The sequence below is a fragment of the Mesoplodon densirostris genome, chromosome X (genome assembly GCF_025265405.1).
Source record: "Mesoplodon densirostris isolate mMesDen1 chromosome X, mMesDen1 primary haplotype, whole genome shotgun sequence".
Classification (NCBI taxonomy): Eukaryota; Metazoa; Chordata; class Mammalia; order Artiodactyla; family Ziphiidae; genus Mesoplodon; species Mesoplodon densirostris.
Genome location: NC_082681.1, coordinates 3,810,477 through 3,836,296, shown reverse-complemented (window position 1 = coordinate 3,836,296; position 25,820 = coordinate 3,810,477). Strand labels below are relative to the sequence as shown.

Genomic DNA, 25,820 nt, shown 5'->3' with positions numbered 1-25,820 from the left:
AAAAACAGAACTACCATAGGATCCTGCAATTCCACTCCTGGGTATATATCCCCTCAAAACCCCACTAACTCGAAAAGATCCATGCACCCCAATGCTCATAGAAGCATTATTTACAATTGCAAAGATACGGAAGCTACCTAAGTGTCCATCGACAAATGAATGGATAAAGAACAGGTACTGTATATGTACAATGGACTACTACTCAGCCATAAAAAAGGAACAAACTTTTGCCTTTTGCCTTTTGCAGCAACATGGATGGACTTGGAGGGCAACATGCTAAGTGAAGTAAGTCAGACTTACTTAAGGGAACGGCAAATAATGCACGATATCACTCATATGTGGAATCTAAAAAATACAACAAACTAGTGAATATATCAAAAAAGAAGCAGACTCAAAGATACAGAGAACAAACTAGTGCTTATCAGTAGGGATGAGGGAGGGGCACTACAGGGATGGAGGACTGGGAGGCACAAACTTTGGGGTGTAAGACGGGCTACAAGGATGTATTGTACAACACGGGGAGTAGAGCCAATATTTGGTAACAACTGTAAATTGAATGTAACCTTTAAAAATTGTATAAAAAATACAAAGTATTGGCATTTAAAACATCTTCTATGAAAAAGAACAACATTTGAAAAATCACTAAAGGAAACAGATGAATTTCCATGTCATCTTAGAAAACAGGAAAACAAAGATGCTACACCGGGTTGCCCCAACTTGCCCGGGCCCTCACTGCTTAGAAGGCTGACCACTCCCTCTTCAAACTCAGAGTGAAGGATCAGCCTCCCTTCCTGCCCCACAGGAGAAGCTGCTGGACGCGGGCCTGGAAGGAGCCTGGCTGCTGCTCTGGCTCAGGCTCCCTGTTCCTCGTCGCTCACACCCTCTGCAGACAGGGATGGGAAGGACCTGGGATCCCATTCACTGACCCTGTGCAGATGCTCCAGGACCTGACACTTGCTGGTCTCCGCGTAGGCCCGGGGACCCCAGAGGAACTCGTAGCGGGCGGGGTCGCTGTGGGGCACCTGCCGGTACTCCACGTAGCCCTCCTGCACCCACACTTTGGTGAGGAGCTCCCTGGGCTCCCCATAGATGTAGTGCTCCCTCCCGGCACACACATCTATCTTGCTAAGTGCTCCCCAGACCACCTCCTCAGGGGCAACAGAGTCGGCCTCCAGGAGGATCAGGCCCAGGAGCAGCACCAGGAGGCCGGTCTTGGGCATGCTCGGCCTGTCACTCAGCATCCCATCGTAGGTGAGGCCCAGGGTGGGGACGAGGACATAGGAGTGATTGCTGGGGTCCACTTCCTTCACGTCGAGGCCAAGGATCAGCCGCATGTCCTCGGAGGCTCGCCTGAAGACCATGGGGAAGTGGTCCTGGTAATCTTTGAGGATGGTCAGCATTTCTGCCTTTGTGGTCGACTCCTTGGTCTGATGCTTGAACAGCAGGAACGCCACCAGTTCATCCACCTTCTGACATAGAGCATGTTGGAGCACATCTTCCTGGTCATGCCAGGTGCTCGGCCCTTCCTCATCTTGGGGGCTGAGGCCGTCGTCTTCACATTGGCTCCATGGAGGGGTGGCCCTGGCAGTGGGGGAGGGGCTCTGGGGGGGACTGGGTTCTCCAGCATCAGCCACCTCCTCCGAGGTGCCCAGGAACAGGTCAGAGTAAGAAGAGGAGGACGAGGGGGATACGGCCTCCTCCCCCTCAGCCCCCAACAGCTGTGCCTCCACCAGGCCCTGGGCCGGGACTGGGGTCTGAAAGTCTGCCTCCGGCTGGCGGAGCTCACTCATCTCGACCAGGGGCATGATGACTGGGGTCGGGCCGCCGACGGGAGTGTGGGCAGGGGCGACAGGTAGGGACCACGGACCTGGGGGAGAGAGGGCGTGTGAGCGGCCTCGGCGGAGAAAGGCACCCCGGGCAGCTCTGACAAGAGTCACTTACAGGTCTCGTCTTCAGGGGTGCCCTCGGGCCTCACAGGGGCGCTCCTCCTGGGCGGCCTGTCCCCTGCCAACCTGAAGAAGGAAGTGAGGGGGCTCCTCAGGGTGCAGCCAGCACGGCCCCAAGTTCTGGGGCTGAACAGGACGGTGGGGTGACTCGGGTGTTGTGGGGTCCCCTCTGTTCTGGGAGGGGGAGCCCCTGGGTACACACTCAGGGCACGCACCTCCCCTTGACTCCTGGCACTGCCTGGGCCTCCTCTGCTCTGTGGCCTGAGGACACGGTCCTCAGACTTGGGCCTTCGCCTCCCGGTTCCTGGAGCCCCTGTAAGAGGGATGGAGGGGGCACCTCTTGTGTAGACTGTGGCACAGCCCTGGGCCCCTCGGTGCTGGTAGGAGGGATGGGCCGGACTCTGTGAGATCCCCCCAGTTCTGAGTTCTCGGGTGGGTGGTCTCCTCGGGGCTGGCTCGTAGTGCTCACCGTTCCCCTTAAGGGCCTGGACTCTCCCCTTTGTGGGCCTGAGGGGAAACTCAGAACAAGACCCCGGGTCTGAACAGAAAGCAGTGAGGGGGCCCCACATGTGGCCGCACCTGTCCAGGGCCTCCCGAGGGTCCTAGGATGGGGACGTTCTGGGTCCTCACCTCCTCCTCACATCCTGCCTGGCCTCCCAGCACTGACCACAGGGGCAGGTTTCTGTGGAGGCCCCTGTACCAGGGCTGGGGGTCTGCTCAGTCCGCCCTCGGGATCCTGGGAGTCCACCCTCTGCGGACCTGAAGCCTCACCCCTCACACCAAACACCTGACCTCCCGAGGACCCTGAGCCAGAAGTCAGGAAACATCTCATCTGCTGACCGTGCTCTGGCGCCTCCAAGGCCCCCGTGGAAGGGCAAAGCATCCCTCCCTGTGTTGGGGTCTAACGTCCTCAATCCTTGCTTCCTCGCGTGCAGGCTGGACTCTGGGCAGGACCTGGGATTGTCCCGTCTGCCAGTGTGAGTCCCTGCTCCTTCTACCAGGGCGCCAGTCTCTCAGAGGCCCGGACGTCAGGACGTCAGGACAGGCCTACTGTGCTCATCCCGCCCCGGGGCCTCCCACGGCCACCTGCCAGGGCGGGGATCTGGTGGGTCCTTTTTGTCCTCTCTCAGGGTCCCCTCAGTCCTGCCTAAGGGCTCTAACCTTAGTCCACCAGGGACCTGACATTTTACCCTCTGCCCTCATGAGACCCTGCCCCTTATCCCAGGTCCCCAGCTTTTCTGAGGCCCGGATGTCAGGATGTGCTGCTGTGCTCATCCCACCCTATGGCCTCCCAGGGCCAGCTCTGTTCTGGGGTCCAGGCTGCACTCAGTCCTCCCTCAGGGCCCTCACCTTGACTCCACGCAGGACCTGGGATTCTCTCCTGTGCCCGCCTGAGACCCCGCCCCTTATACCCCCTCCCCAGCCTCTCTGAGACCCCGCCCCTTTTAACCCCTCGCCAGGGTCTCTGAGACCCGGATGTCAGGAAGTGCTGCATGGGGTCATCCCACCCTATCGCCTCCCCAGGGCCCCCTCTCTTCTGGGGTCCAGGGTCCGCTCATTCCTCCCTCAGGTTCCTCACCTCGACTCCCGGCAGGTCCTGGGATTCTTCCCTCCGCCCTCTTTAGGCCCCGCCCCTTACACCAGGTCCCCAGTGTCTCTGAGACCTGGAGGCAGAAGTCAAAACTCCTTGCCAAGTGCTCATTCCGTCCCGGGACTGCCCAGGGCTGATGGCAGGGGCGGGGATCAATGGCGTCCCCTCTGTCCTCCTTCAGAGTCCTCAGCTCGAGCCCTGGCAGGTCCGGGGACGCCCCCTGTGTTCACCCGAGGCCGGACCCTCACACCAAGGCTTTCACTGTCCCGAGACCCCCAGGGGGAATCTATGCACAACACATCAGGCCACCAAGCCCAGGGCTTCTCAGGGCTGAGATGATCCCGCGGGGGTCCCTCAGCGCTCCCTCGACTCCTCACCTTGACTCTCCGCTGGCGCCCCCTCATGAACAGACATCTGAGTGCCTCTCTCGCCTCCGAGCACCCTCAGCACCAGGGGCTCTCAGCTCTCGCACCCCAGACGCAGAGCCCACCCCTCGTGCCCCCGCCCACCCGGGAGCCCGAGCCCCATTCGTGCCACGAGCGTCCTCCCCCCCACCCCACGCCCCGCCCCGCCCCGCCCCGGCGGGAGCTCCCCTAACAACTACCGAACCCGCGCCCGGGAGTCCTCCCCATCGACCCCCGCCTCAGCCAGGAGTACCTCCCCCTTCCTCCCGCCACACGCAGCAGCCGTTAGCCCTCCCCTCCCTTGTCAGCCCGTGGGGCGGGGGCCCGCCCATCCCATCCTCCCCACCCCCACAGCCAGTCGTCCTCTCCTCTGGCCCCCAAAGCCGGACCCACCCATCCAGCAGGAAGCCCTCTCCTCCGGCCCCCCCACGCTTAGCCATTAGCCCCACCCTCTGCACCCCGACTCGAAAACGCCCCCCACCAGCCACCCCAGCAGCCAGCGGTCCTCCCCTCGGACCCGAACACAGGGGGACCCTTCCCTCAGCCCCCCTTCAACCCGCTGCCCTCCGCCGCCGCTCCCCCACTCCCAACCGAGCAGCCCGTAGCCCTCCCCCCACCTCCACTCCTTCCCAGGGCCCCCGGTACCTGTGGAGTCCAGCCCCCGGCAAAGCCCCCGCCTGTCTCCTGACTTGCTCTGACTCTGTGGATGACTCCGGAGTCCTGCTCAGAAGGGGCTGAAGAGCTCGTCTCAGCAGTGCAGCCAGGAACTCTGCAGCTGACGGTCCCAGGCACTCTGTGCGAACGCCACGTGGGTTTCCGGGTGCTCCCGGAAGCTCCAGGGAGATGAGGGAGAAAGTTCTAGACGTCTCTTTACAGAGAAAGTGGTTGGATGACAAGAGCACGTGAGGAGGCGCTTTGCTACGGGAGCAGCAGTAGCCATGCGCACTGAGGGCCTGAGGTCCCAAGGTTTGGCGCCTCAGGAAGCAAAAGACACGCCCATTGGCCTTCCACCAATAGGAAGGCCTCCCTGCAAGGCTGTGGAGTTGGGGGAGCAAACTTGGCGATGCAGAGCCCGTTGTGGCAAATAACTCAATTTGTCTTTACAGGTGGTTTTCTACTGTGACTGATAATGTCATAAACCTATTCTGATTTCTTTTGTTTTTTTTAGTTTTTGAATTTTATTTTATGTAATTTTTTATACAGCAGGTTCTTATTAGTTACCCATTTTGTACATAAAATTGTACATTTGTGAATCCCAATCTCCCAACTCATCACACCACCACCACCCCCGCCCCCACCATTTTCCCACCTTGGTGTCCATATGTCTGTGCTCTACATCTGTGTCTCTGTTTCTGCCCTGCAAACCGGTTCATCTGTACCATTTTTCTAGGTTCCACACATATGCATTAATATACGATATTTGTTTTTCTCTCTCTGACTTCCTTCACTCTGTATGACAGTCTCTAGATCCATCCACGTCTCTACAAACGACCCATTTCGTTCCTCTGTACAGCTGAGTAATAAAGCAATAGTAATAAAGCTCTTCTTTATATGGATTGATTTCTTGTCTAGTTGTATCAACTAGCCATCTTCTCACATGGCACAAGAGGATGAGGCAGCTGTCTGGGGTCTCTTTTATAAGGGAGCTAATCTCATCCATGAGGGCTCCCCCAGCATGGGCTAATCACTTCCCAGCGCCCCACCTCCAAATCCCATCCCTTTGGGGGTTAGAATTTCACAGGTGAATGAGGGGGAGAGGATTACAAATATTCAGTCCGTAGCACTGTCAGTCCAACTATTGTTGCTCCTATGTTCCCTTTTTCCTGCTGAGATAATCAAGTTTTTCATTTACATTTTAACTTCTCTACTGCCTTTTCAGGCAATTATCAGTTTTCGCTAAAACTTTACAATTCACCTATGAAATGGAAGAAGAACCCTCACCATGTCTGGGTCTGCAAAGTGCCTAGCCTACCCTCTCACTGGAGAGGTGTCCCACAGGTGCTGAGCAGGAATCCGACTCTGGACCCCCACCCTCACCCGCAGCAATCCTTTCCCTCCATTGCCCACTGCGGAGGCCACACTCAGCTGAAACGTTCCGAGAAATTTATTAAAGAGAAACATTGACTGAAACCATTGAACGGAGGGCATGATAACACAGAGAGGAACTTCTAACGGCCACCGGACCCCACGGGTTCCCCCCCCCGGGGTCCCCAACAAGGTGCCTCCGCTACACCCCACCCATCGGCCCTCCATCCCCCCCCCAGTCTCCCTTCCTGAGGGCCCCACATGTGGCCTCTCTCCAGGACGATGTGTGCTGGCAATGCCTGCTCCCCTCAGGGAAGCCCCTCCCCCTATGGCCCACATGCCTGGGGCCTGGCCCTGCCCTGTGGTGGGCACAGGACAGTCCCACAGCAGGGCACGCACCACTGAGCCGACGACGTGGTGTCCCGAAGAACAACCCGGTGGCCATGAATTGTACTGGTAATTACTTTCACATTTCCAAGTAAACTCCTATTGCAATGCTGTGTTATCTAGGTTGGGATCACAAACTATGAAGGAATGTTTCCCAGTTGATTTTACAAATACCAAAATTCAGCCTTGTATTGGATCAGTACAAATATATGTGGTCAATACCATTCACAAACGTAGAAACTGAAGCTTATTAAATACTATTATTAATATACAGAAATCAGTTGCCTTTGTATACACTAAAAACAAAGTATCAGAGAAATTAAGGAAACTATCTCATTTACCATTGCATCACAATGATAGAATACCTAGGAATAAACCTACCTAAGGAGGCAAAAGACCTGTACACTGAAAAGTATAACAGTGGTGAAAGAAACTGAAGACAACACAAACAGATGGAAAGATAACATTGCATTCTTGAATTGGAAGCATCAGTAGTGTTAAAATGACCATACTACTCAAGTCAACCTACAGAACTGCAATCAATGCAATTCCTATGAAAATACTCTTGGCATTTTACACAGAATTTGAACAAATAATTTTAAATTTTCTATGGAAACACAAAAGACCCTGAAGAGCCAAAACAATCTTGAGAAAGAACAACAGAGCTGGAGGAATCATACTCCCTGGTTTCACACTACAGTATAAAGCTACAGTAATCAAAGCAGTATGGTACTGGCACAAAAACAGACAAATAGATCAATGGAACAGGATAGAAAGCAAAGAAATAAACCCACGCACCTATGGTCAATTAATCTACAACAAACTAGGCAGGAATACAGTAGACACTGGAGAAAAGACAGTCTCTTCAATAAGTGGTGCTGAGAGAACTGAACAGCTACATGTAAAAGAATGAAATTAGACCATTGTCCAACAGCATAAACAAAAATAAATGCAAAATAGGGTAAAGGCCTAAATGTAAGACCGGATACTATAAAACTCCTAGAGGGAAACACAGGCAGAACACTCTTTGACATAAATCACAGCAATATGTTTTTGGATCTATCTCCTAAGGAAAAGAAGTAAAAGGAAAAATAAACAAATGGGACCTAACTAAACTTAAAAGCTTTTTTGCACAACAAAGGAAACCACTGACAAAACTAAAAGACAACCTACTGAATGGGAGAAAAGATTTGCAGCTGAAGTGACTGACAAAGGATTAATATCCAATATATATAAACAGCTCATACAACTCAACATCAAGAAAACAAACAACCCAATTACAAACATGGGCAGAAGAACTGAATAGACATTTTTTCAAGGAGAAAATGCAGATGGCCAACAGGCACATGAAATGATCCTCCACATCACTAATCATCAGGCAACTGCAAGTCAAATCCACAAAGAGATATCACCTCACACCTAGTCAGAATGCCTATCATGAAAAAGAACACAAATAACAAATGTAGGTGAGGATGTGGAGAAAAGGGAACCCTTGTACGCTGTTGGGAGAATGTAGATTGGTGCAGCCACTGGGGAAAACAGCATAGAGGTTTCTCAAAAAACTAAAAACAGAACTACCATAGGATCCTGCAATTCCACTCCTGGGTATATATCCCCTCAAAACCCCACTAACTCGAAAAGATCCATGCACCCCAATGCTCATAGAAGCATTATTTACAATTGCAAAGATACGGAAGCTACCTAAGTGTCCATCGACAAATGAATGGATAAAGAACAGGTACTGTATATGTACAATGGACTACTACTCAGCCATAAAAAAGGAACAAACTTTTGCCTTTTGCCTTTTGCAGCAACATGGATGGACTTGGAGGGCAACATGCTAAGTGAAGTAAGTCAGACTTACTTAAGGGAACGGCAAATAATGCACGATATCACTCATATGTGGAATCTAAAAAATACAACAAACTAGTGAATATATCAAAAAAGAAGCAGACTCAAAGATACAGAGAACAAACTAGTGCTTATCAGTAGGGATGAGGGAGGGGCACTACAGGGATGGAGGACTGGGAGGCACAAACTTTGGGGTGTAAGACGGGCTACAAGGATGTATTGTACAACACGGGGAGTAGAGCCAATATTTGGTAACAACTGTAAATTGAATGTAACCTTTAAAAATTGTATAAAAAATACAAAGTATTGGCATTTAAAACATCTTCTATGAAAAAGAACAACATTTGAAAAATCACTAAAGGAAACAGATGAATTTCCATGTCATCTTAGAAAACAGGAAAACAAAGATGCTACACCGGGTTGCCCCAACTTGCCCGGGCCCTCACTGCTTAGAAGGCTGACCACTCCCTCTTCAAACTCAGAGTGAAGGATCAGCCTCCCTTCCTGCCCCACAGGAGAAGCTGCTGGACGCGGGCCTGGAAGGAGCCTGGCTGCTGCTCTGGCTCAGGCTCCCTGTTCCTCGTCGCTCACACCCTCTGCAGACAGGGATGGGAAGGACCTGGGATCCCATTCACTGACCCTGTGCAGATGCTCCAGGACCTGACACTTGCTGGTCTCCGCGTAGGCCCGGGGACCCCAGAGGAACTCGTAGCGGGCGGGGTCGCTGTGGGGCACCTGCCGGTACTCCACGTAGCCCTCCTGCACCCACACTTTGGTGAGGAGCTCCCTGGGCTCCCCATAGATGTAGTGCTCCCTCCCGGCACACACATCTATCTTGCTAAGTGCTCCCCAGACCACCTCCTCAGGGGCAACAGAGTCGGCCTCCAGGAGGATCAGGCCCAGGAGCAGCACCAGGAGGCCGGTCTTGGGCATGCTCGGCCTGTCACTCAGCATCCCATCGTAGGTGAGGCCCAGGGTGGGGACGAGGACATAGGAGTGATTGCTGGGGTCCACTTCCTTCACGTCGAGGCCAAGGATCAGCCGCATGTCCTCGGAGGCTCGCCTGAAGACCATGGGGAAGTGGTCCTGGTAATCTTTGAGGATGGTCAGCATTTCTGCCTTTGTGGTCGACTCCTTGGTCTGATGCTTGAACAGCAGGAACGCCACCAGTTCATCCACCTTCTGACATAGAGCATGTTGGAGCACATCTTCCTGGTCATGCCAGGTGCTCGGCCCTTCCTCATCTTGGGGGCTGAGGCCGTCGTCTTCACATTGGCTCCATGGAGGGGTGGCCCTGGCAGTGGGGGAGGGGCTCTGGGGGGGACTGGGTTCTCCAGCATCAGCCACCTCCTCCGAGGTGCCCAGGAACAGGTCAGAGTAAGAAGAGGAGGACGAGGGGGATACGGCCTCCTCCCCCTCAGCCCCCAACAGCTGTGCCTCCACCAGGCCCTGGGCCGGGACTGGGGTCTGAAAGTCTGCCTCCGGCTGGCGGAGCTCACTCATCTCGACCAGGGGCATGATGACTGGGGTCGGGCCGCCGACGGGAGTGTGGGCAGGGGCGACAGGTAGGGACCACGGACCTGGGGGAGAGAGGGCGTGTGAGCGGCCTCGGCGGAGAAAGGCACCCCGGGCAGCTCTGACAAGAGTCACTTACAGGTCTCGTCTTCAGGGGTGCCCTCGGGCCTCACAGGGGCGCTCCTCCTGGGCGGCCTGTCCCCTGCCAACCTGAAGAAGGAAGTGAGGGGGCTCCTCAGGGTGCAGCCAGCACGGCCCCAAGTTCTGGGGCTGAACAGGACGGTGGGGTGACTCGGGTGTTGTGGGGTCCCCTCTGTTCTGGGAGGGGGAGCCCCTGGGTACACACTCAGGGCACGCACCTCCCCTTGACTCCTGGCACTGCCTGGGCCTCCTCTGCTCTGTGGCCTGAGGACACGGTCCTCAGACTTGGGCCTTCGCCTCCCGGTTCCTGGAGCCCCTGTAAGAGGGATGGAGGGGGCACCTCTTGTGTAGACTGTGGCACAGCCCTGGGCCCCTCGGTGCTGGTAGGAGGGATGGGCCGGACTCTGTGAGATCCCCCCAGTTCTGAGTTCTCGGGTGGGTGGTCTCCTCGGGGCTGGCTCGTAGTGCTCACCGTTCCCCTTAAGGGCCTGGACTCTCCCCTTTGTGGGCCTGAGGGGAAACTCAGAACAAGACCCCGGGTCTGAACAGAAAGCAGTGAGGGGGCCCCACATGTGGCCGCACCTGTCCAGGGCCTCCCGAGGGTCCTAGGATGGGGACGTTCTGGGTCCTCACCTCCTCCTCACATCCTGCCTGGCCTCCCAGCACTGACCACAGGGGCAGGTTTCTGTGGAGGCCCCTGTACCAGGGCTGGGGGTCTGCTCAGTCCGCCCTCGGGATCCTGGGAGTCCACCCTCTGCGGACCTGAAGCCTCACCCCTCACACCAAACACCTGACCTCCCGAGGACCCTGAGCCAGAAGTCAGGAAACATCTCATCTGCTGACCGTGCTCTGGCGCCTCCAAGGCCCCCGTGGAAGGGCAAAGCATCCCTCCCTGTGTTGGGGTCTAACGTCCTCAATCCTTGCTTCCTCGCGTGCAGGCTGGACTCTGGGCAGGACCTGGGATTGTCCCGTCTGCCAGTGTGAGTCCCTGCTCCTTCTACCAGGGCGCCAGTCTCTCAGAGGCCCGGACGTCAGGACGTCAGGACAGGCCTACTGTGCTCATCCCGCCCCGGGGCCTCCCACGGCCACCTGCCAGGGCGGGGATCTGGTGGGTCCTTTTTGTCCTCTCTCAGGGTCCCCTCAGTCCTGCCTAAGGGCTCTAACCTTAGTCCACCAGGGACCTGACATTTTACCCTCTGCCCTCATGAGACCCTGCCCCTTATCCCAGGTCCCCAGCTTTTCTGAGGCCCGGATGTCAGGATGTGCTGCTGTGCTCATCCCACCCTATGGCCTCCCAGGGCCAGCTCTGTTCTGGGGTCCAGGCTGCACTCAGTCCTCCCTCAGGGCCCTCACCTTGACTCCACGCAGGACCTGGGATTCTCTCCTGTGCCCGCCTGAGACCCCGCCCCTTATACCCCCTCCCCAGCCTCTCTGAGACCCCGCCCCTTTTAACCCCTCGCCAGGGTCTCTGAGACCCGGATGTCAGGAAGTGCTGCATGGGGTCATCCCACCCTATCGCCTCCCCAGGGCCCCCTCTCTTCTGGGGTCCAGGGTCCGCTCATTCCTCCCTCAGGTTCCTCACCTCGACTCCCGGCAGGTCCTGGGATTCTTCCCTCCGCCCTCTTTAGGCCCCGCCCCTTACACCAGGTCCCCAGTGTCTCTGAGACCTGGAGGCAGAAGTCAAAACTCCTTGCCAAGTGCTCATTCCGTCCCGGGACTGCCCAGGGCTGATGGCAGGGGCGGGGATCAATGGCGTCCCCTCTGTCCTCCTTCAGAGTCCTCAGCTCGAGCCCTGGCAGGTCCGGGGACGCCCCCTGTGTTCACCCGAGGCCGGACCCTCACACCAAGGCTTTCACTGTCCCGAGACCCCCAGGGGGAATCTATGCACAACACATCAGGCCACCAAGCCCAGGGCTTCTCAGGGCTGAGATGATCCCGCGGGGGTCCCTCAGCGCTCCCTCGACTCCTCACCTTGACTCTCCGCTGGCGCCCCCTCATGAACAGACATCTGAGTGCCTCTCTCGCCTCCGAGCACCCTCAGCACCAGGGGCTCTCAGCTCTCGCACCCCAGACGCAGAGCCCACCCCTCGTGCCCCCGCCCACCCGGGAGCCCGAGCCCCATTCGTGCCACGAGCGTCCTCCCCCCCACCCCACGCCCCGCCCCGCCCCGCCCCGGCGGGAGCTCCCCTAACAACTACCGAACCCGCGCCCGGGAGTCCTCCCCATCGACCCCCGCCTCAGCCAGGAGTACCTCCCCCTTCCTCCCGCCACACGCAGCAGCCGTTAGCCCTCCCCTCCCTTGTCAGCCCGTGGGGCGGGGGCCCGCCCATCCCATCCTCCCCACCCCCACAGCCAGTCGTCCTCTCCTCTGGCCCCCAAAGCCGGACCCACCCATCCAGCAGGAAGCCCTCTCCTCCGGCCCCCCCACGCTTAGCCATTAGCCCCACCCTCTGCACCCCGACTCGAAAACGCCCCCCACCAGCCACCCCAGCAGCCAGCGGTCCTCCCCTCGGACCCGAACACAGGGGGACCCTTCCCTCAGCCCCCCTTCAACCCGCTGCCCTCCGCCGCCGCTCCCCCACTCCCAACCGAGCAGCCCGTAGCCCTCCCCCCACCTCCACTCCTTCCCAGGGCCCCCGGTACCTGTGGAGTCCAGCCCCCGGCAAAGCCCCCGCCTGTCTCCTGACTTGCTCTGACTCTGTGGATGACTCCGGAGTCCTGCTCAGAAGGGGCTGAAGAGCTCGTCTCAGCAGTGCAGCCAGGAACTCTGCAGCTGACGGTCCCAGGCACTCTGTGCGAACGCCACGTGGGTTTCCGGGTGCTCCCGGAAGCTCCAGGGAGATGAGGGAGAAAGTTCTAGACGTCTCTTTACAGAGAAAGTGGTTGGATGACAAGAGCACGTGAGGAGGCGCTTTGCTACGGGAGCAGCAGTAGCCATGCGCACTGAGGGCCTGAGGTCCCAAGGTTTGGCGCCTCAGGAAGCAAAAGACACGCCCATTGGCCTTCCACCAATAGGAAGGCCTCCCTGCAAGGCTGTGGAGTTGGGGGAGCAAACTTGGCGATGCAGAGCCCGTTGTGGCAAATAACTCAATTTGTCTTTACAGGTGGTTTTCTACTGTGACTGATAATGTCATAAACCTATTCTGATTTCTTTTGTTTTTTTTAGTTTTTGAATTTTATTTTATGTAATTTTTTATACAGCAGGTTCTTATTAGTTACCCATTTTGTACATAAAATTGTACATTTGTGAATCCCAATCTCCCAACTCATCACACCACCACCACCCCCGCCCCCACCATTTTCCCACCTTGGTGTCCATATGTCTGTGCTCTACATCTGTGTCTCTGTTTCTGCCCTGCAAACCGGTTCATCTGTACCATTTTTCTAGGTTCCACACATATGCATTAATATACGATATTTGTTTTTCTCTCTCTGACTTCCTTCACTCTGTATGACAGTCTCTAGATCCATCCACGTCTCTACAAACGACCCATTTCGTTCCTCTGTACAGCTGAGTAATAAAGCAATAGTAATAAAGCTCTTCTTTATATGGACTGATTTCTTGTCTAGTTGTATCAACTAGCCATCTTCTCACATGGCACAAGAGGATGAGGCAGCTGTCTGGGGTCTCTTTTATAAGGGAGCTAATCTCATCCATGAGGGCTCCCCCAGCATGGGCTAATCACTTCCCAGCGCCCCACCTCCAAATCCCATCCCTTTGGGGGTTAGAATTTCACAGGTGAATGAGGGGGAGAGGATTACAAATATTCAGTCCGTAGCACTGTCAGTCCAACTATTGTTGCTCCTATGTTCCCTTTTTCCTGCTGAGATAATCAAGTTTTTCATTTACATTTTAACTTCTCTACTGCCTTTTCAGGCAATTATCAGTTTTCGCTAAAACTTTACAATTCACCTATGAAATGGAAGAAGAACCCTCACCATGTCTGGGTCTGCAAAGTGCCTAGCCTACCCTCTCACTGGAGAGGTGTCCCACAGGTGCTGAGCAGGAATCCGACTCTGGACCCCCACCCTCACCCGCAGCAATCCTTTCCCTCCATTGCCCACTGCGGAGGCCACACTCAGCTGAAACGTTCCGAGAAATTTATTAAAGAGAAACATTGACTGAAACCATTGAACGGAGGGCATGATAACACAGAGAGGAACTTCTAACGGCCACCGGACCCCACGGGTTCCCCCCCCCGGGGTCCCCAACAAGGTGCCTCCGCTACACCCCACCCATCGGCCCTCCATCCCCCCCCCAGTCTCCCTTCCTGAGGGCCCCACATGTGGCCTCTCTCCAGGACGATGTGTGCTGGCAATGCCTGCTCCCCTCAGGGAAGCCCCTCCCCCTATGGCCCACATGCCTGGGGCCTGGCCCTGCCCTGTGGTGGGCACAGGACAGTCCCACAGCAGGGCACGCACCACTGAGCCGACGACGTGGTGTCCCGAAGAACAACCCGGTGGCCATGAATTGTACTGGTAATTACTTTCACATTTCCAAGTAAACTCCTATTGCAATGCTGTGTTATCTAGGTTGGGATCACAAACTATGAAGGAATGTTTCCCAGTTGATTTTACAAATACCAAAATTCAGCCTTGTATTGGATCAGTACAAATATATGTGGTCAATACCATTCACAAACGTAGAAACTGAAGCTTATTAAATACTATTATTAATATACAGAAATCAGTTGCCTTTGTATACACTAAAAACAAAGTATCAGAGAAATTAAGGAAACTATCTCATTTACCATTGCATCACAATGATAGAATACCTAGGAATAAACCTACCTAAGGAGGCAAAAGACCTGTACACTGAAAAGTATAACAGTGGTGAAAGAAACTGAAGACAACACAAACAGATGGAAAGATAACATTGCATTCTTGAATTGGAAGCATCAGTAGTGTTAAAATGACCATACTACTCAAGTCAACCTACAGAACTGCAATCAATGCAATTCCTATGAAAATACTCTTGGCATTTTACACAGAATTTGAACAAATAATTTTAAATTTTCTATGGAAACACAAAAGACCCTGAAGAGCCAAAACAATCTTGAGAAAGAACAACAGAGCTGGAGGAATCATACTCCCTGGTTTCACACTACAGTATAAAGCTACAGTAATCAAAGCAGTATGGTACTGGCACAAAAACAGACAAATAGATCAATGGAACAGGATAGAAAGCAAAGAAATAAACCCACGCACCTATGGTCAATTAATCTACAACAAACTAGGCAGGAATACAGTAGACACTGGAGAAAAGACAGTCTCTTCAATAAGTGGTGCTGAGAGAACTGAACAGCTACATGTAAAAGAATGAAATTAGACCATTGTCCAACAGCATAAACAAAAATAAATGCAAAATAGGGTAAAGGCCTAAATGTAAGACCGGATACTATAAAACTCCTAGAGGGAAACACAGGCAGAACACTCTTTGACATAAATCACAGCAATATGTTTTTGGATCTATCTCCTAAGGAAAAGAAGTAAAAGGAAAAATAAACAAATGGGACCTAACTAAACTTAAAAGCTTTTTTGCACAACAAAGGAAACCACTGACAAAACTAAAAGACAACCTACTGAATGGGAGAAAAGATTTGCAGCTGAAGTGACTGACAAAGGATTAATATCCAATATATATAAACAGCTCATACAACTCAACATCAAGAAAACAAACAACCCAATTACAAACATGGGCAGAAGAACTGAATAGACATTTTTTCAAGGAGAAAATGCAGATGGCCAACAGGCACATGAAATGATCCTCCACATCACTAATCATCAGGCAACTGCAAGTCAAATCCACAAAGAGATATCACCTCACACCTAGTCAGAATGCCTATCATGAAAAAGAACACAAATAACAAATGTAGGTGAGGATGTGGAGAAAAGGGAACCCTTGTACGCTGTTGGGAGAATGTAGATTGGTGCAGCCACTGGGGAAAACAGCATAGAGGTTTCTCAAAAAACTAAAAACAGAACTACCATAGGATCCTGCAATTCCACTCCTGGGTATATATCCCCTCAAAACCCCACTAACTCGAAAAGATCCATGCACCCCAATGCTCATAGAAGCATTATTTACAATTGCAAAGATACGGAAGCTACCTAAGTGTCCATCGACAAATGAATGGATAAAGAACAGGTACTGTATATGTACAATGGACTACTACTCAGCCATAAAAAAGGAACAAACTTTTGCCTTTTGCCTTTTGCAGCAACATGGATGGACTTGGAGGGCAACATGCTAAGTGAAGTAAGTCAGACTTACTTAAGGGAACGGCAAATAATGCATGATATCACTCATATGTGGAATCTAAAAAATACAACAAACTAGTGAATATATCAAAAAAGAAGCAGACTCAAAGATACAGAGAACAAACTAGTGCTTATCAGTAGGGATGAGGGAGGGGCACTACAGGGATGGAGGACTGGGAGGCACAAACTTTGGGGTGTAAGACGGGCTACAAGGATGTATTGTACAACACGGGGAGTAGAGCCAATATTTGGTAACAACTGTAAATTGAATGTAACCTTTAAAAATTGTATAAAAAATACAAAGTATTGGCATTTAAAACATCTTCTATGAAAAAGAACAACATTTGAAAAATCACTAAAGGAAACAGATGAATTTCCATGTCATCTTAGAAAACAGGAAAACAAAGATGCTACACCGGGTTGCCCCAACTTGCCCGGGCCCTCACTGCTTAGAAGGCTGACCACTCCCTCTTCAAACTCAGAGTGAAGGATCAGCCTCCCTTCCTGCCCCACAGGAGAAGCTGCTGGACGCGGGCCTGGAAGGAGCCTGGCTGCTGCTCTGGCTCAGGCTCCCTGTTCCTCGTCGCTCACACCCTCTGCAGACAGGGATGGGAAGGACCTGGGATCCCATTCACTGACCCTGTGCAGATGCTCCAGGACCTGACACTTGCTGGTCTCCGCGTAGGCCCGGGGACCCCAGAGGAACTCGTAGCGGGCGGGGTCGCTGTGGGGCACCTGCCGGTACTCCACGTAGCCCTCCTGCACCCACACTTTGGTGAGGAGCTCCCTGGGCTCCCCATAGATGTAGTGCTCCCTCCCGGCACACACATCTATCTTGCTAAGTGCTCCCCAGACCACCTCCTCAGGGGCAACAGAGTCGGCCTCCAGGAGGATCAGGCCCAGGAGCAGCACCAGGAGGCCGGTCTTGGGCATGCTCGGCCTGTCACTCAGCATCCCATCGTAGGTGAGGCCCAGGGTGGGGACGAGGACATAGGAGTGATTGCTGGGGTCCACTTCCTTCACGTCGAGGCCAAGGATCAGCCGCATGTCCTCGGAGGCTCGCCTGAAGACCATGGGGAAGTGGTCCTGGTAATCTTTGAGGATGGTCAGCATTTCTGCCTTTGTGGTCGACTCCTTGGTCTGATGCTTGAACAGCAGGAACGCCACCAGTTCATCCACCTTCTGACATAGAGCATGTTGGAGCACATCTTCCTGGTCATGCCAGGTGCTCGGCCCTTCCTCATCTTGGGGGCTGAGGCCGTCGTCTTCACATTGGCTCCATGGAGGGGTGGCCCTGGCAGTGGGGGAGGGGCTCTGGGGGGGACTGGGTTCTCCAGCATCAGCCACCTCCTCCGAGGTGCCCAGGAACAGGTCAGAGTAAGAAGAGGAGGACGAGGGGGATACGGCCTCCTCCCCCTCAGCCCCCAACAGCTGTGCCTCCACCAGGCCCTGGGCCGGGACTGGGGTCTGAAAGTCTGCCTCCGGCTGGCGGAGCTCACTCATCTCGACCAGGGGCATGATGACTGGGGTCGGGCCGCCGACGGGAGTGTGGGCAGGGGCGACAGGTAGGGACCACGGACCTGGGGGAGAGAGGGCGTGTGAGCGGCCTCGGCGGAGAAAGGCACCCCGGGCAGCTCTGACAAGAGTCACTTACAGGTCTCGTCTTCAGGGGTGCCCTCGGGCCTCACAGGGGCGCTCCTCCTGGGCGGCCTGTCCCCTGCCAACCTGAAGAAGGAAGTGAGGGGGCTCCTCAGGGTGCAGCCAGCACGGCCCCAAGTTCTGGGGCTGAACAGGACGGTGGGGTGACTCGGGTGTTGTGGGGTCCCCTCTGTTCTGGGAGGGGGAGCCCCTGGGTACACACTCAGGGCACGCACCTCCCCTTGACTCCTGGCACTGCCTGGGCCTCCTCTGCTCTGTGGCCTGAGGACACGGTCCTCAGACTTGGGCCTTCGCCTCCCGGTTCCTGGAGCCCCTGTAAGAGGGATGGAGGGGGCACCTCTTGTGTAGACTGTGGCACAGCCCTGGGCCCCTCGGTGCTGGTAGGAGGGATGGGCCGGACTCTGTGAGATCCCCCCAGTTCTGAGTTCTCGGGTGGGTGGTCTCCTCGGGGCTGGCTCGTAGTGCTCACCGTTCCCCTTAAGGGCCTGGACTCTCCCCTTTGTGGGCCTGAGGGGAAACTCAGAACAAGACCCCGGGTCTGAACAGAAAGCAGTGAGGGGGCCCCACATGTGGCCGCACCTGTCCAGGGCCTCCCGAGGGTCCTAGGATGGGGACGTTCTGGGTCCTCACCTCCTCCTCACATCCTGCCTGGCCTCCCAGCACTGACCACAGGGGCAGGTTTCTGTGGAGGCCCCTGTACCAGGGCTGGGGGTCTGCTCAGTCCGCCCTCGGGATCCTGGGAGTCCACCCTCTGCGGACCTGAAGCCTCACCCCTCACACCAAACACCTGACCTCCCGAGGACCCTGAGCCAGAAGTCAGGAAACATCTCATCTGCTGACCGTGCTCTGGCGCCTCCAAGGCCCCCGTGGAAGGGCAAAGCATCCCTCCCTGTGTTGGGGTCTAACGTCCTCAATCCTTGCTTCCTCGCGTGCAGGCTGGACTCTGGGCAGGACCTGGGATTGTCCCGTCTGCCAGTGTGAGTCCCTGCTCCTTCTACCAGGGCGCCAGTCTCTCAGAGGCCCGGACGTCAGGACGTCAGGACAGGCCTACTGTGCTCATCCCGCCCCGGGGCCTCCCACGGCCACCTGCCAGGGCGGGGATCTGGTGGGTCCTTTTTGTCCTCTCTCAGGGTCCCCTCAGTCCTGCCTAAGGGCTCTAACCTTAGTCCACCAGGGACCTGACATTTTACCCTCTGCCCTCATGAGACCCTGCCCCTTATCCCAGGTCCCCAGCTTTTCTGAGGCCCGGATGTCAGGATGTGCTGCTGTGCTCATCCCACCCTATGGCCTCCCAGGGCCAGCTCTGTTCTGGGGTCCAGGCTGCACTCAGTCCTCCCTCAGGGCCCTCACCTTGACTCCACGCAGGACCTGGGATTCTCTCCTGTGCCCGCCTGAGACCCCGCCCCTTATACCCCCTCCCCAGCCTCTCTGAGACCCCGCCCCTTTTAACCCCTCGCCAGGGTCTCTGAGACCCGGATGTCAGGAAGTGCTGCATGGGGTCATCCCACCCTATCGCCTCCCCAGGGCCCCCTCTCTTCTGGGGTCCAGGGTCCGCTCATTCCTCCCTCAGGTTCCTCACCTCGACTCCCGGCAGGTCCTGGGATTCTTCCCTCCGCCCTCTTTAGGCCCCGCCCCTTACACCAGGTCCCCAGTGTCTCTGAGACCTGGAGGCAGAAGTCAACACTCCTTGCCAAGTGCTCATTCCGTCCCGGGACTGCCCAGGGCTGATGGCAGGGGCGGGGATCAATGGCGTCCCCTCTGTCCTCCTTCAGAGTCCTCAGCTCGAGCCCTGGCAGGTCCGGGGACGCCCCCTGTGTTCACCCGAGGCCGGACCCTCACACCAAGGCTTTCACTGTCCCGAGACCCCCAGGGGGAATCTATGCACAACACATCAGGCCACCAAGCCCAGGGCTTCTCAGGGCTGAGATGATCCCGCGGGGGTCCCTCAGCGCTCCCTCGACTCCTCACCTTGACTCTCCGCTGGCGCCCCCTCATGAACAGACATCTGAGTGCCTCTCTCGCCTCCGAGCACCCTCAGCACCAGGGGCTCTCAGCTCTCGCACCCCAGACACAGAGCCCACCCCTCGTGCCCCCGCCCACCCGGGAGCCCGAGCCCCATTCGTGCCACGAGCGTCCTCCCCCCCACCCCACGCCCCGCCCCGCCCCGCCCCGGCGGGAGCTCCCCTAACAACTACCGAACTCGCGCCCGGGAGTCCTCCCCATCGACCCCCGCCTCAGCCAGGAGTACCTCCCCCTTCCTCCCGCCACACGCAGCAGCCGTTAGCCCTCCCCTCCCTTGTCAGCCCGTGGGGCGGGGGCCCGCCCATCCCATCCTCCCCACCCCCACAGCCAGTCGTCCTCTCCTCTGGCCCCCAAAGCCGGACCCACCCATCCAGCAGGAAGCCCTCTCCTCCGGCCCCCCCACGCTTAGCCATTAGCCCCACCCTCTGCACCCCGACTCGAAAACGCCCCCCACCAGCCACCCCAGCAGCCAGCGGTCCTCCCCTCAGACCCGAACACAGGGGGACCCTTCCCTCAGCCCCCCTTCAACCCGCTGCGCTCCGCCGCCGCTCCCCCACTCCCAACCGAGCAGCCCGTAGCCCTCCCCCCACCTCCACTCCTTCCCATGGCCCCCGGTACCTGTGGAGTCCAGCCCCCGGCAAAGCCCCCGCCTGTCTCCTGACTTGCTCTGACTCTGTGGATGACTCCGGAGTCCTGCTCAGAAGGGGCTGAAGAGCTCGTCTCAGCAGTGCAGCCAGGAACTCTGCAGCTGACGGTCCCAGGCACTCTGTGCGAACGCCACGTGGGTTTCCGGGTGCTCCCGGAAGCTCCAGGGAGATGAGGGAGAAAGTTCTAGACGTCTCTTTACAGAGAAAGTGGTTGGATGACAAGAGCACGTGAGGAGGCGCTTTGCTACGGGAGCAGCAGTAGCCATGCGCACTGAGGGCCTGAGGTCCCAAGGTTTGGCGCCTCAGGAAGCAAAAGACACGCCCATTGGCCTTCCACCAATAGGAAGGCCTCCCTGCAAGGCTGTGGAGTTGGGGGAGCAAACTTGGCGATGCAGAGCCCGTTGTGGCAAATAACTCAATTTGTCTTTACAGGTGGTTTTCTACTGTGATTGATAATGTCATAAACCTATTCTGATTTCTTTTGTTTTTTTTAGTTTTTGAATTTTATTTTATGTAATTTTTTATACAGCAGGTTCTTATTAGTTACCCATTTTGTACATAAAATTGTACATTTGTGAATCCCAATCTCCCAACTCATCACACCACCACCACCCCCGCCCCCACCATTTTCCCACCTTGGTGTCCATATGTCTGTGCTCTACATCTGTGTCTCTGTTTCTGCCCTGCAAACCGGTTCATCTGTACCATTTTTCTAGGTTCCACACATATGCATTAATATACGATATTTGTTTTTCTCTCTCTGACTTCCTTCACTCTGTATGACAGTCTCTAGATCCATCCACGTCTCTACAAACGACCCATTTCGTTCCTCTGTACAGCTGAGTAATAAAGCAATAGTAATAAAGCTCTTCTTTATATGGACTGATTTCTTGTCTAGTTGTATCAACTAGCCATCTTCTCACATGGCACAAGAGGATGAGGCAGCTGTCTGGGGTCTCTTTTATAAGGGAGCTAATCTCATCCATGAGGGCTCCCCCAGCATGGGCTAATCACTTCCCAGCGCCCCACCTCCAAATCCCATCCCTTTGGGGGTTAGAATTTCACAGGTGAATGAGGGGGAGAGGATTACAAATATTCAGTCCGTAGCACTGTCAGTCCAACTATCGTTGCTCCTATGTTCCCTTTTTCCTGCTGAGATAATCAAGTTTTTCATTTACATTTTAACTTCTCTACTGCCTTTTCAGGCAATTATCAGTTTTCGCTAAAACTTTACAATTCACCTATGAAATGGAAGAAGAACCCTCACCATGTCTGGGTCTGCAAAGTGCCTAGCCTACCCTCTCACTGGAGAGGTGTCCCACAGGTGCTGAGCAGGAATCCGACTCTGGACCCCCACCCTCACCCGCAGCAATCCTTTCCCTCCATTGCCCACTGCGGAGGCCACACTCAGCTGAAACGTTCCGAGAAATTTATTAAAGAGAAACATTGACTGAAACCATTGAACGGAGGGCATGATAACACAGAGAGGAACTTCTAACGGCCACCGGACCCCACGGGTTCCCCCCCCCAGGGTCCCCAACAAGGTGCCTCCGCTACACCCCACCCATCGGCCCTCCATCCCCCCCCCAGTCTCCCTTCCTGAGGGCCCCACATGTGGCCTCTCTCCAGGACGATGTGTGCTGGCAATGCCTGCTCCCCTCAGGGAAGCCCCTCCCCCTATGGCCCACATGCCTGGGGCCTGGCCCTGCCCTGTGGTGGGCACAGGACAGTCCCACAGCAGGGCACGCACCACTGAGCCGACGACGTGGTGTCCCGAAGAGCAACCCGGTGGCCATGAATTGTACTGGTAATTACTTTCACATTTCCAAGTAAACTCCTATTGCAATGCTGTGTTATCTAGGTTGGGATCACAAACTATGAAGGAATGTTTCCCAGTTGATTTTACAAATACCAAAATTCAGCCTTGTATTGGATCAGTACAAATATATGTGGTCAATACCATTCACAAACGTAGAAACTGAAGCTTATTAAATACTATTATTAATATACAGAAATCAGTTGCCTTTGTATACACTAAAAACAAAGTATCAGAGAAATTAAGGAAACTATCTCATTTACCATTGCATCACAATGATAGAATACCTAGGAATAAACCTACCTAAGGAGGCAAAAGACCTGTACACTGAAAAGTATAACAGTGGTGAAAGAAACTGAAGACAACACAAACAGATGGAAAGATAACATTGCATTCTTGAATTGGAAGCATCAGTAGTGTTAAAATGACCATACTACTCAAGTCAACCTACAGAACTGCAATCAATGCAATTCCTATGAAAATACTCTTGGCATTTTACACAGAATTTGAACAAATAATTTTAAATTTTCTATGGAAACACAAAAGACCCTGAAGAGCCAATATAATCTTGAGAAAGAACAACAGAGCTGGAGGAATCATACTCCCTGGTTTCACACTACAGTATAAAGCTACAGTAATCAAAGCAGTATGGTACTGGCACAAAAACAGACAAATAGATCAATGGAACAGGATAGAAAGCAAAGAAATAAACCCACGCACCTATGGTCAATTAATCTACAACAAACTAGGCAGGAATACAGTAGACACTGGAGAAAAGACAGTCTCTTCAATAAGTGGTGCTGAGAGAACTGAACAGCTACATGTAAAAGAATGAAATTAGACCATTGTCCAACAGCATAAACAAAAATAAATGCAAAATAGGGTAAAGGCCTAAATGTAAGACCGGATACTATAAAACTCCTAGAGGGAAACACAGGCAGAACACTCTTTGACATAAATCACAGCAATATGTTTTTGGATCTATCTCCTAAGGAAAAGAAGTAAAAGGAAAAATAAACAAATGGGACCTAACTAAACTTAAAAGCTTTTTTGCACAACAAAGGAAACCACTGACAAAACTAAAAGACAACCTACTGAATGGGAGAAAAGATTTGCAGCTGAAGTGACTGACAAAGGATTAATATCCAATATATATAAACAGCTCATACAACTCAACATCAAGAAAACAAACAACCCAATTACAAACATGGGCAGAAGAACTGAATAGACATTTTTTCAAGGAGAAAATGCAGATGGCCAACAGGCACATGAAATGATCCTCCACATCACTAATCATCAGGCAACTGCAAGTCAAATCCACAAAGAGATATCACCTCACACCTAGTCAGAATGGCTATCATGGAAAAGAACACAAATAACAAATGTAGGTGAGGATGTGGAGAAAAGGGAACCCTTGTACGCTGTTGGGAGAATGTAGATTGGTGCAGCCACTGGGGAAAACAGCATAGAGGTTTCTCAAAAAACTAAAAACAGAACTACCATAGGATCCTGCAATTCCACTCCTGGGTATATATCCCCTCAAAACCCCACTAACTCGAAAAGATCCATGCACCCCAATGCTCATAGAAGCATTATTTACAATTGCAAAGATACGGAAGCTACCTAAGTGTCCATCGACAAATGAATGGATAAAGAACAGGTACTGTATATGTACAATGGACTACTACTCAGCCATAAAAAAGGAACAAACTTTTGCCTTTTGCCTTTTGCAGCAACATGGATGGACTTGGAGGGCAATATGCTAAGTGAAGTAAGTCAGACTTACTTAAGGGAACGGCAAATAATGCATGATATCACTCATATGTGGAATCTAAAAAATACAACAAACTAGTGAATATATCAAAAAAGAAGCAGACTCAAAGATACAGAGAACAAACTAGTGCTTATCAGTAGGGATGAGGGAGGGGCACTACAGGGATGGAGGACTGGGAGGCACAAACTTTGGGGTGTAAGACGGGCTACAAGGATGTATTGTACAACACGGGGAGTAGAGCCAATATTTGGTAACAACTGTAAATTGAATGTAACCTTTAAAAATTGTATAAAAAATACAAAGTATTGGCATTTAAAACATCTTCTATGAAAAAGAACAACATTTGAAAAATCACTAAAGGAAACAGATGAATTTCCATGTCATCTTAGAAAACAGGAAAACAAAGATGCTACACCGGGTTGCCCCAACTTGCCCGGGCCCTCACTGCTTAGAAGGCTGACCACTCCCTCTTCAAACTCAGAGTGAAGGATCAGCCTCCCTTCCTGCCCCACAGGAGAAGCTGCTGGACGCGGGCCTGGAAGGAGCCTGGCTGCTGCTCTGGCTCAGGCTCCCTGTTCCTCGTCGCTCACACCCTCTGCAGACAGGGATGGGAAGGACCTGGGATCCCATTCACTGACCCTGTGCAGATGCTCCAGGACCTGACACTTGCTGGTCTCCGCGTAGGCCCGGGGACCCCAGAGGAACTCGTAGCGGGCGGGGTCGCTGTGGGGCACCTGCCGGTACTCCACGTAGCCCTCCTGCACCCACACTTTGGTGAGGAGCTCCCTGGGCTCCCCATAGATGTAGTGCTCCCTCCCGGCACACACATCTATCTTGCTAAGTGCTCCCCAGACCACCTCCTCAGGGGCAACAGAGTCGGCCTCCAGGAGGATCAGGCCCAGGAGCAGCACCAGGAGGCCGGTCTTGGGCATGCTCGGCCTGTCACTCAGCATCCCATCGTAGGTGAGGCCCAGGGTGGGGACGAGGACATAGGAGTGATTGCTGGGGTCCACTTCCTTCACGTCGAGGCCAAGGATCAGCCGCATGTCCTCGGAGGCTCGCCTGAAGACCATGGGGAAGTGGTCCTGGTAATCTTTGAGGATGGTCAGCATTTCTGCCTTTGTGGTCGACTCCTTGGTCTGATGCTTGAACAGCAGGAACGCCACCAGTTCATCCACCTTCTGACATAGAGCATGTTGGAGCACATCTTCCTGGTCATGCCAGGTGCTCGGCCCTTCCTCATCTTGGGGGCTGAGGCCGTCGTCTTCACATTGGCTCCATGGAGGGGTGGCCCTGGCAGTGGGGGAGGGGCTCTGGGGGGGACTGGGTTCTCCAGCATCAGCCACCTCCTCCGAGGTGCCCAGGAACAGGTCAGAGTAAGAAGAGGAGGACGAGGGGGATACGGCCTCCTCCCCCTCAGCCCCCAACAGCTGTGCCTCCACCAGGCCCTGGGCCGGGACTGGGGTCTGAAAGTCTGCCTCCGGCTGGCGGAGCTCACTCATCTCGACCAGGGGCATGATGACTGGGGTCGGGCCGCCGACGGGAGTGTGGGCAGGGGCGACAGGTAGGGACCACGGACCTGGGGGAGAGAGGGCGTGTGAGCGGCCTCGGCGGAGAAAGGCACCCCGGGCAGCTCTGACAAGAGTCACTTACAGGTCTCGTCTTCAGGGGTGCCCTCGGGCCTCACAGGGGCGCTCCTCCTGGGCGGCCTGTCCCCTGCCAACCTGAAGAAGGAAGTGAGGGGGCTCCTCAGGGTGCAGCCAGCACGGCCCCAAGTTCTG

General features: G+C 54.1%; 4 protein-coding genes across 4 annotated transcripts; all 4 read right to left on the bottom strand.

The window, feature by feature from the left end:
• Positions 1 to 851: 851 nt before the first annotated feature.
• LOC132482514 (melanoma-associated antigen 10-like) lies at positions 852 to 1,790 on the bottom strand. The gene is made up of 2 exons (XM_060087835.1): positions 1,657 to 1,790; positions 852 to 1,539 (listed from the first exon to the last, which is right to left on the bottom strand). Exons 1-2 carry the CDS (start codon positions 1,788 to 1,790, stop codon positions 852 to 854), a joined length of 822 nt encoding a protein of 273 aa, XP_059943818.1.
• Positions 1,791 to 8,768: 6,978 nt separating this feature from the next.
• On the bottom strand, positions 8,769 to 9,707 carry LOC132482513 (melanoma-associated antigen 10-like). Its single transcript, XM_060087834.1, has 2 exons — positions 9,574 to 9,707; positions 8,769 to 9,456 (listed from the first exon to the last, which is right to left on the bottom strand). Exons 1-2 carry the CDS (start codon positions 9,705 to 9,707, stop codon positions 8,769 to 8,771), a joined length of 822 nt encoding a protein of 273 aa, XP_059943817.1.
• Positions 9,708 to 16,685: 6,978 nt separating this feature from the next.
• On the bottom strand, positions 16,686 to 17,624 carry LOC132482515 (melanoma-associated antigen 10-like). The gene is made up of 2 exons (XM_060087836.1): positions 17,491 to 17,624; positions 16,686 to 17,373 (listed from the first exon to the last, which is right to left on the bottom strand). The coding sequence occupies exons 1-2, from the start codon at positions 17,622 to 17,624 to the stop codon at positions 16,686 to 16,688; spliced, it is 822 nt and encodes a 273-aa protein (XP_059943819.1).
• A 6,978-nt stretch (positions 17,625 to 24,602) lies between these two features.
• On the bottom strand, positions 24,603 to 25,541 carry LOC132482516 (melanoma-associated antigen 10-like). The gene is made up of 2 exons (XM_060087837.1): positions 25,408 to 25,541; positions 24,603 to 25,290 (listed from the first exon to the last, which is right to left on the bottom strand). The coding sequence occupies exons 1-2, from the start codon at positions 25,539 to 25,541 to the stop codon at positions 24,603 to 24,605; spliced, it is 822 nt and encodes a 273-aa protein (XP_059943820.1).
• Between the last annotated feature and the right edge of the window lie 279 nt (positions 25,542 to 25,820).